General features: G+C 39.2%; 1 protein-coding gene across 1 annotated transcript; it reads right to left on the bottom strand.

Moving 5' to 3' along the window:
- Window positions 1-9,256: 9,256 nt before the first annotated feature.
- On the bottom strand, window positions 9,257-10,370 carry LOC102427217 (olfactory receptor 4Q2). The gene has a single exon (XM_006087529.2). The coding sequence runs from the start codon at window positions 10,277-10,279 to the stop codon at window positions 9,338-9,340; it is 942 nt and encodes a 313-aa protein (XP_006087591.1). The 5' UTR covers window positions 10,280-10,370; the 3' UTR covers window positions 9,257-9,337.
- Window positions 10,371-11,323: the final 953 nt, after the last annotated feature.

Below are 11,323 nucleotides of genomic sequence, written 5' to 3'. Positions count from 1 at the left end.
CGCCCGGGGAAACCAACCTTTTGCTGTCCATTCTGGGTGTGCTAACTTTTTGGTGGGTTAATTGTATATGCCATTTTATGGCTTGGTGGCAGGGTTGGCCATACCCAGGGGGGATCCATTTGCTAGTTTTCTCTTTTATAAGATTAGACTAGAGGTCCCGGTGCACAAAACTTTCTGCACTCAGCGGGGGGGGGGGGGGGGGTCCCTCAGCCAAGCCTGTGCCCTCTCACAGTCTGGGACCCCTTGGGGGATGACCATCTGCTGGCTAAGGCCTGCTCCCCAGGGGATTGGGCCTAAGCTGGCAATCAGACATTCCTCTGACAGCCCGGCAGCCCTCGGGGGATGTCCACTTGCCAGCAGGGAGCAGACCTAAGCTGCAGTTGGACATCCTTAGTGCTGCTGAGGAGGCAGGAGAGGCTCCCACCACCACTGCTGTACTGGCAGCCATCAGCCTGGCTTGTGGCTGAGCAGAGCTCCCCCTGTGGGAGCGCACTGACCACCAGGGCACATCTCCTGCATTGAGCGTCTGCCCCCTGGTGGTCAGTGTGTGTCATAGTGACCAGTCATTCCCAGTCTTTCTGCTGTTAGGGTCAGTTTGCATATTACCCTTTTACTATATAGGATAGAGGCCTGGTGCATGGGTCGGGGCAGGCTGGTTTGCCCTGAATGGTGTCCCGGATCAGGGTGGGGGTCCCGCTTGGGTGCCTGGCCAGCCTGGGTGAGGGGCTGATGGCTGTTTTCAGGTTTCCCGTACCCCTTTTAGGGTGGGGTCCCCACTGGGGTGCCTGGCCAGTTTGGATGAGGGGCTGATGGCTGTTTTCAGGCTGGCCACAGCCCCTTCAGGATGGGGGTCCCCACTGGGGTTCCTGGCCAGCCTGGATGAGGGGCTGAGGGCTGTTTTCAGGCCGGCCAAGCCTGCAACTGAAGCTCCCAGTCTCTCCTTTTTATCTTTTTTTTTTTATTCTGGGATTTATTTACCTTCTGTAATTGAAACTTTGTTGCAGCTCCCGCTCCGATGCCGGGCTGTCTGAAAGCAGGTCTCTGGGGTTTGTTTCGCTTCTATAATTGAAACATAGTTGCATTTCGGAGCTGTTGCTTTCAGGCTCAGAGCCGGGCACAGCAGGCGGGGAACCTTGGCTTCCTCCATTGCCGGGGCAACCAAGCCTCATGTTGGCTTCAGCTGCGTGGCTGCCAGCCGCCATATTGGTTGGCAGTTAATTTGCATATCGCCCTGATTAGCCAATGGGAAGCATAGCGGAGGTATGGTTAATTACAATGTTTGTCTATTATTAGATAGGATAGCTAAGATCTGTCAACAGCCAAGTGCCCATCAGTAGGTGAATGGATTAAAAAAAGCTGTGGAATATAATGAACAACATAAACTGATGAACAAAAATAGAGCCAGAAACATAGAAGCACTGAACAGACCGTCCAACCTAAGAGGGATGGGGGGGTGGTAAGAGATCAACCAAAGAACTTGTATGCATGCATATGAGCATAACCAATGGACACAGACAATAGGGGGTGAGGGTATGTGGTGGGAGTTGGGAGCGGCTGAGGAGAGGTCAATGGGGGGGAAAGGAGACATATGTAATACTTAAAACAATTAAGAATTTTTAAAAAGATTGTGGTATATTTTACAAATTGTAATATTATGGAGCTGTAAAAAAGAAGGAATTATTACTCTTTTTGACAGCATGGATGGACCTGGAGATTATTTTGCTAAGCGAAAGAAGCCAGACAGAGAGACAATACCACATGATCTCACTTATATGTGGAATCTAATGAACAAAATAAACTGAAGAACAATATAGAACCAGAGGCATGGAACAGACTGACTCATGTCAGAGGGGAGGGTTTGGGAGGGACTGGATGAAAGAAGGTGAAGAGATTAGCCAAAGAACTTATATACATTGCCCATGAACACAGACAATAGTGTGGTGAAGGCAGGGGAATGTTGGTTGGAGATGGGCAAAGGGGGAGAGTATTGTCAACAATAATAAAATAAATAAACATTAAAAATAGGATCTGTGGAACAGATGTGTGACTTTTCATTGAATTTCAGCTTTATATAAAACTACATATTCTTACTCATTCAGGAGATATTTCTTTAATATAATTCTGCTCAAAGTTTCTATTCTGACAGTATATTCTTATAATTTGTATTGTATACAAATAAATAATTATTGAGCTCAACAAAAATAACACATATACATACTTTGAATAATTATTTATTCTAATGGGTTAAATATGAAAAGAAAGAAACATCAGTTGAGCTATCAGCTATTAAAGTGTGTATACAATTTTGGGGCCATCCTTTATATACACATACATATACACTGAGTGGCCAGATTATTATGACCACCTGACATTTGTACGCAAATTAGCTATAATTTCGTGCTGAAGTTGCTATAGGGCCAGACCATTATAAATAGGGAAGCAGGTTGTTTATCACAACACTACAAGTGATTTTTTTCCTGAAAATATGGGTAAACAACGTGATTTAACAGCCTTTGAACGTGTGATGATTGTTGGCGCTCAGAATCATGGAGCGAGTGTCAGCAAAACAGCCGAAGCCTTGTTCGAACACCTTTGCTGTCTGCAGTTACCAAGATAAAACGTCTCCAATTCACACAGGAACACAAGGATTGGACAGTTGAGCATTGGAAAAAAGTCATGTGGTCCGATGAATCATGTTTCCAGTTGCATCATGCAGATGGCAGAGTGAGAATTTGGCAGAAACAGTATGAAAGCATGCACCCCACATGCATGAGTACAAACCTTCAAGCTGGTGGGGGCAGTGTTATGGTTTGGGGCATGTTTTTCTGGCATGATTTGGGCCCTTTAATTCATGTGGAACAACGTCTGAATAGCACAACATACCTAAGTATCGTTGCTGTTCAAGTTCATCCTATCATGTTGATGGTGTATCCCAATGGAGATGGCTTCTCCCAACAAGACAATGCACGATGCCCCGGTGCTCATGTTGTGCAGCAGTGGTTTCAAGAACATGAGGGAGACTTTACCTTGCTTAGGTGGCCCCCACAATCACTAGATCTCAATCCAATTGAGCATTTGTGGGACGAAGTTAAAAGAGCCATCGGGCAGCTGGTTTCACAACCATCAAATCTCACAGAACTAGACAGTGCTATTCATCAGGCATGGTTTCAGATTCCTTGCATCACCTTTCAACATCTCGTGGAGTCAATGCCAAGAAGAATCATGCAGTATTGAAGGCAAAAGGTGGCCCAACGAAGTACTTATGGGGTGGTCATAATAATCTGGCCACTCAGTGTATATCCAACACCACACATACACCTTGGAATGAACTCAGCAATTTTCTTTCTTTTTCTAAAACAAGATTTTTCTCATTAGTTTATTTTGTAAAAAAAAAAAATGATATAAAAGTGCCCCGCCAGTGTGGCTCAGTGGTTGAGCATAGACCTATGAACCAGGAGATCCCAGTTTGATTCCTGGTCAGGGCATATGCTCAGGCTGTGGGCTCTATCCCCACTGTGGGGTGTGCAAGAGGCAGCCAATCAATGATTCTCTCTCATCATTGATATTTCTATCTCTCTCTCCCTTTCCCTTTCTCTCTGAAATCAATAAAAGTATATATAAAAATGACATAAAAATGAAATTTTATTTCCTAATTATAGTTCAAGACAGGAAGAGCTATCAGTTTATAGGCAGTAAGACATGAGACATTTGGCACAGGGTAGCTAACATGAGAGTAAATAATACCCTGTGAATTTTTGTCCTTCTTTTAAAAGCCTGAGAGGAGAAGAAAACAAACAAATACAACACTATTTCAGGATCCCATTGATTTTAAAAGAATATAAATTTTTTGAATGTGCATTATGCTTAATCATTTTATTTAAAAAATGAATGCATTCCAATTATAATAAATTACAGAAGTTAATTTTAATATGGGAAAATACTTTATGGCTAAATATTTCATGGTGTAAACTGAAGCTATAATGTTACTACTTATTGTTAACTAGAGGCCTGGTGCACAAAATTTGTTCAGGGGGGCGTGTCCCTCAGTCCAGCCTGCACCCTCTCCAATCTGGGACCCCTTGGGATCCCAAAGGGATCAGGCCTAAACTGCCAGTCGGACATCCCTCTCACAATCCGGGACTGCTGGCTCCTAACCGCTCACCTCCCTGACTGCCTGATTGCCCCTAACCGCTTCTGCCTGCCTGCCTGATCACCCCCAATTGCCCTCCCCTGCCAGCCTGGTTGCCCATAACTGCCCTCCCCTGTAGGCTTGGTCCCCCCCAACTGCCCTCCCCTGCTGACCTGATCACCCACAAATGCCCTCCTCTGCTGGCCATCTTGTGGTGGCCATCTTGTGGTGACCATCTTGTGACGATGTGAGAGCAGCCATATTATGGTGGTCATCTTGTGGCAGCCATCTTGTGATGATGTCGCACAAGGGTGTTGCACAAGGGCGATGCCACCTAGGCTTTTATTATATAGGTTGTTTTCACCCATAGTAGATTTTATTTTTATTTTTTTTCACCCACAGTAGATTTTAAACAAACACTGTATTTTACTGAGTTGATTTCTTACTTTGGGAATCATCTTAGGAAGTGTATTTGAATACCACAGATTGAAATCATAGTTTTTAAAACTATGAGTTTTTAAAAATGTCTTTGGATCCTGAAAAGAGAATCACAAACAAGTTACATTTTACATTAATTAAATTAATGGTCAAAGAGTGAAAGCAGTGTTCTTCAACATTGATTGTAAAACATCAAAACAAAGGATGGGAATGGGAAATGATTGGATTACTTGAGTAGCTGGATGAAACTTCCAGTTATTTTGGGCAATGTCTTCAATCAGGGGAAGCACACTCCTAGGTACTTCTGACTTCCCTTATGACTGCAATTCCACAAATGGGCACAAACACTAAATTAACATAGAACAGTGGTCAGCAAACTCATTAGTCAACAGAGCCAAATATCAACAGTACAACGATTGAAATTTCTTTTGAGAGCCAAATTTTTTAAACTTAAACTATATAGGTAGGTACATTCAACTTTAAATTCACGGTTTTCGTCTTCCGTTTTTCTTTGCTTCTTCTTTGTAGCCATCTCAAACTGGGCACCTAAAAAAAAGTTTCATTTTATAAAAATAAAGCCACCAACACAAAAGAATTACAATTCTTAAATTGATGACAAAAATATCTGTGGGATTTGCAGCTGGTTGGAAAAATACAGGTAACTTTATGCTTCGAGTAGGTACTTTTGTCACCCGCGAACGATTTTCGGCCGCAACTAGCACTAACCACTGCACATGAGACTGCTGACTGACTGGCTCACTCAACTCGTGCATGAATTGCGAGCGCCTCCCCCGCACTGCGTGTCCCATGGCCCGCCTGCGCTATGTCTCCCGTCGCCCGACTGACCGACACCCCCCACTTCTTCTAACGCTACTTCTTCAAAATAGACTTGCTCAGGCCAAAAACCGACTTCTGCGCATGGGCCATGAAGTTTCAATTGCACTGTACGTGCACGCCCGCATGTGGTATTTTGTGGAAGAGCCACACTCAAGGGGCCAAAGAGCCGCATGTGGCTTGCGAGCCACGGGTTGCTGACCACTGACATAGAAGAACTCTGCATTAAGATAAGTTTATCAAGTGTTCACTTGCTTACTATTGTGATAATATTGTGTTTTGATTTTATAGAGTTTGGACATAGTCAATTTTTATGCTCATTCACATCCATATATGTGAACATTTAAAGAGCTTGAAAGGAAATAAATATCTGCTTTCGGATAACTTAGTTTTTATTCATGTAAAACTGATTATTTACTTTATATACTTTGGACATAGCCATTTTATCCTCAAAATATAACTAATATTATTTATACACTTATTTATTCAATTAACAAGTGTTTGTCAAGGACCTACAATATTTCAGATTCTGTACCCAGCAAGGAGTGCAAAAAGGGTATTTATTCCCAGTTTAGTGGAATAAAAGCAGGTATAAAATTACAAAATATGCTATGCAGTGAGAACTATAATAGAAGTAAACATGACATGTTCTGAGAGCACATGAGAAGGAAACCTAATGTAGTTCTGATGGTTAGGAAAAACTTCCCTTATTACTTTCATTTTTGTCCAATTTCCTAGGATTCTGTATTTTGTCCTATAAACACACACACACACACACACACACACACACACACACACCACAGTGTTTAGCATAGAAGCAGTTATATACTAAGTGCCTAAATAGGTGTTAGATCCCACAAGGTGTTTCTGACTTTTTATATCTACCCAGTGAGTTTATGTCACATCCCTAATTTCTTCTCAACTCTCCACCTTTCTTTGGCCAGATCCATGAAGATGGATGTGGCCCACTGCACTATCTGTTTAGGTGCAGAAATCCTGGGGTTTAGCTGTCTGGACTGAACAATCTGAAAGCTTGATATGTTAGTGAGACTTGAGTGAGAGGAGCTGCCAGTTTCTGTTTTTCACAAACTATTGGCTTTTTCAGGAAGACATAGATTCCAAATAGAGGAACTTCCTTGAATTTGGGGAAGCATTTATGAAAGTCATTTTCTTACTTAGAAATAAGATAAGTTAAATACAGAGTTTCCAAAATGTAATTTGAAGACTGCCTGTATTAAATCCACCTAGGAAGGCTTTAAAGATGCAAATGATGTGATTGTATCATTGATCTGCTGAATTTGAATTCTAGAAACCAACAGAAATGATTTGGAGTTTACGATTTATGATGATGATTTATGATGATGATGATGATATGTCTCCATTCCTGGAAGGTCTTGAAGGAAGGCTACAGAGAAAGGCACAGCCCATTCAACCATCTGATGAACCTGCAGAAAGGCTGATGAAGCAATGGAGCATTAAATGATAATTCCCCAGTCTACATGTGTATTATCAAATGTGTAAGAATGCAGGAACATGTACTGATGACAATAATCTATACTTTGAACCAAAAGTTGCAGTGGTGGAATGGTATGTTTTAGGAATCAGTCCAAATGTGTGGTTTGGAATTCCAAGCATCTTCACTGATACCATATAATGGGATTTTTTTTTGAGGGGGGGAGGGTATATGTAATCATTTTCTAGGAAGTATAGTTATCTGTATCTGTACTAATGTTTTTATATGAAGAACATTTAAAGACAACTGTGAAATAAAATTGTTTCATCTGCTGAAAAAAGAAATGAAAGCAGCCTTCGAAAAGGATAAGAAAAAAGCAATTTAAAATTGCTAGTATGATTAACAATTTGAGTATTTTTATATATATGAAATCAATACTTTTTTAATATGTCTGTTTTCTTGAGAATTTCTAGAGATATTTATTTCTATTTAAACACATATTTCATTTAGCCTGTAGAGTTTATATTTATATCTGTTTCTATATTTCTTACATTTCCTAAGAATAATGATTTTATATTACAGGCTTTGTCTTCTCCCTCTACTCCAAAATGTTGCATAATTTTTATAAAATTCCTAAGTATTACTTTTTTCATATATCATTGATTAGTGGGAAATGTCCAGCATCAATATTAATCTCTAGTGAAAAACCAACTAGATTATTTATGATTAGTTGCCTCAATTCTGCTGAATTTTGATCCTCAAATACCTCATCAGTTGGTAATATTGTTAATAAGGTACTGACTGAGAATTCAAATATAGACCTCTCTGATTCCATAGTCAAGTCTCTATAGATGAAGGCACATGAGTAATAGTTGCTTTTTTATGAATTAAATTTCTTAATTATCTCTTTTATATTGAGATATCTATCTGACTTCACTAACAGTGGTGGTATATCCATAAGTGTTTTGATTTGTTCTTGCTTCTGTAATATCTCTCAAATATTTACAAGTTACCTTTCCAAGTATGGGGAAAGAAAACAGCTGTGAAATATCTCTTTCCTAATCATTACCACATTGATCAGAGAATATATAAAAGCCTCCTTCATTTGTTCAATACATATTTATTTTATTTTAAGCATTTTAAAAAGTGTTGGGAACATTAAGATAATAAAGACAAAACCTCAGTTTTCAATGAATTTACCTAACATTTGTGGCTTCTGTCTTCATCACCTAAATTAGTTGTTAAAATTGCTTCTATAATCCACCGACTAAAAAAAAAAAGCTAAAGCAATGCAAATAATTTATAGTACATTAGTATTTTACATTCATATTTTATTTGTGTCTAGTTTGTCATAAACTTGACTGCTAATTTAATTTTCTTACCCTTGATTATATAATCTTAGTAAGCAGTACACAAGCTTATGAATTAGTCTTACTATAACCCTGAAGACAACCTATGTCAATGAGAAAATTTTTTATGATAATGGTGACAGAATATAAATTGTGTCAATAATTCATACAGGAAAAATATCATGACTCATTTTTATACACATTCTAACATCCTTCACAAATTGCTTATAGACCATGCCATTGTTTCACTAAAGCAAATCAACCAGTTTCAAATATCACCATCTGTATCTTCTGTAATAAAAAAACCAACTTTAATAAATAAATAATAGTGAAGCTCTGTTATGAGCTAGGCACCAAACTAGATATATTCATATCTATTGTGATTTTTACCCTCCAAAAGAGCACTGAGGGGTAGGCATCATTTTGTGAATACTACAGATAAGGAAATTATGGTTCCAATAATTTCATTAATTTGTCTAGATTCAATTGGCTTGTAACTCACAGATGGGTACTTGAGCCCACACTATTAGGTGATTGATCTGTCAATTATACTACTACATGGTTGTTAGCAGTATGGAGAAGTGACAAAACTAATATGTCCCATTAGTTTATTATTCAACAGTCATATAAATTTGATTCACCCTAATTCATCTAACTGATACCCTTTAAATATTTTGTGGGAATAAAAACATATATAAATTCCTTATTCAATTCATCTAGTTTTATTCAGACATCTAATTTTTAAAAAGCTTAAAAATCAAGAAGAAAATAAAAACTGTGGCAAGGCAAAGAAAAAGTAGTGAGAGTTTGGAAAGGGTAGTTTGTACCACTGTGTAATAGCAAACTGAATAGAAAGAAAGAATGGAATAAAATTTGATCAAATGAAAGGATAGAATGAAAGAACACAGACTGATAAAAACAGAAAACAGATTTGCTTCGGGGAAGAAAAGGAAGCAGGAGATAGGAAAATTCAATATGAAAGGAGTTTTTCTGAGTTTAATGTAATTATAAAGCCATAACTAGAAGTATTACAAAAGAAAACGGAACAACTAGGCTCTCATCTCCTAACTCATTAATGCAGAATGAATTATTTTAACCTCAGATTCTTTGCTTTCAGAAACTCACTTCAAATTCTTAGGGCCTCTGCTTTTTCCCAGGAAGTCCACTCCTACCCCACAGCTTCCGCATGGCTGACTTGACCTCTTTGTTCCGAAGTGTGTAGATGAGGGGATTCAGCATAGGGGTGATAACATTGTAGAGTACAGACACCACTTTGTCCACAGAAAAAATGGAGAAGGGATGGGCATAAATGAAAATACAGGGTCCGAAAAAGAGTGTGACCACCATGAGGTGGGAGGCACAAGTGGAGAGTGCCTTTTGTCTTCCCTCCTTGGAGCGAATCTTGACAAGGATGATGGTGTAGGAAGAAATCAGCACCACAAACGAGCTGGTAGAGATCAACCCACTGTTAGACACCATTAGTAATTCAATGACAAATGTGTCTGCACAGGCAAGTTTGATGACAGGGGGAACATCACAAAAGAAGTTGTCCACCTGGTTTGGCCCACAAAAGGGCAAACGGGTAGTGAGAATGGTCTGGACAGTAGAGTGCACAAATCCTCCCATCCAGGAGGCAGCTACCAACACACAGCATAATCCTCGACTCATGATTGTGGTATAGTGCAGGGGGCGACAAATTGCAACATAGCGATCATAGGCCATCACTGTGAGCAGGAACATCTCAGCCGCCCCTACAAAATGCAGGAAAAAGAGTTGCGCAATGCATTGGTCATAGAGAATGAGCTTGTTTTTATCAAGCAAGTCAGCCAGAAGCTTAGGAGTAGTTACTGTTGAATAGCAAAGGTCCAGAAAAGAGAGGTTGCCAAGAAGAAAATACATGGGTGATGAATTTAAATTGTTATCAGAAGCCACTGTGACCATGATGAAGACATTGCCTATCCATGTGGACACATAGAAGAAGAGAAATAGTACAAATAGCCCTGCCTCAATAGATGGTTTCTGTGAGAAGCCTGCCAGGGCAAATTCTTTCACCACTTCTGTTTGGTTTTCATCCATTTGACCTGGCTCCACCTAGATCCAAGAAATTAAACAAGGGACATTAGTAATAAAAATGGATGAGATGTTTTACACAAAATACAAGAAACTTTTCATTTTCAAGAGATATTTTTTCCTAGAATATTTTGATGAGCTGGAAGAAATTCTTCTCTCCTTAGCTAATATAAAAATATATTCTCCAACCAGCTCCAACTTTGAGACAGCCAAGATTTTCTTAGAGCATGAAGTTGCCTGGTCCCAGCCTTTAGCTTCAACTTGGTGAATCTCTCTTCCATAATTCACAATTTTACTTCTCTTTTTTTTATATGTTACATTTCCCTGAGATAGTAATATATACATATGTACATATGTATATATTAAGATTATTAAAATTTTAAGTGAGGCTTTTATTTAAAAATTTTTTAATGAACCAACAAATTATGAAAATAAAATGTTATCTTCTCCAATAGAACATAAATTGTAATTGCAAGTCTCATGTGGCAATATTGCCATAATTTATATATATTGTTGACAGTATTACAGATGTCCCCCAATTTGCCTCCCTCTGTTCAGCCCCTACCACACCCCAGGCCTTCACCACACTATTGTCTGTGTCTATGGGCTATGCATATAAGTTATTTGGTTAATCTCTTCTTACCCCCCTAACCCCCAAAACCTTAGGAAAAAATAAAACTTGAAGGTAGAATTTAAGATTCAACTAAACAGGCATAAGCTCTGTAGAGGTTGTATTTGGGATAGGAAATCACGCTATGTATATGATCAGGCTACAATAATTACCCCGCACTCTTTTCTATCAAGATAACTCTTGTGGGTCTCGGCCCTGTGCAAATGGCTGGAGAAAGGATCACATTCCACTTTGGGCTTATTGCTAGTTCATTGACCCTTACCTAACTTTCCTAAATGCCTGTCCAGCCTATTATCATCTATAACACATTTCTGTCCAGATTATTATTGTCTACAATACATTTCTCTTCTTAAGTCAGCTGTGAACATATAGGCATAGGTTATGCTTTTAATGACCTAAATAGAATCATAAAATTATTC

The sequence above is a fragment of the Myotis lucifugus genome, unplaced genomic scaffold (genome assembly GCF_000147115.1).
Source record: "Myotis lucifugus unplaced genomic scaffold, Myoluc2.0 scaffold_38, whole genome shotgun sequence".
NCBI lineage: Eukaryota > Metazoa > Chordata > Mammalia > Chiroptera > Vespertilionidae > Myotis > Myotis lucifugus.
The sequence above is the reverse complement of the archived record's forward strand: the minus strand, read 5'-3'. Positions and strand labels throughout refer to the sequence as shown.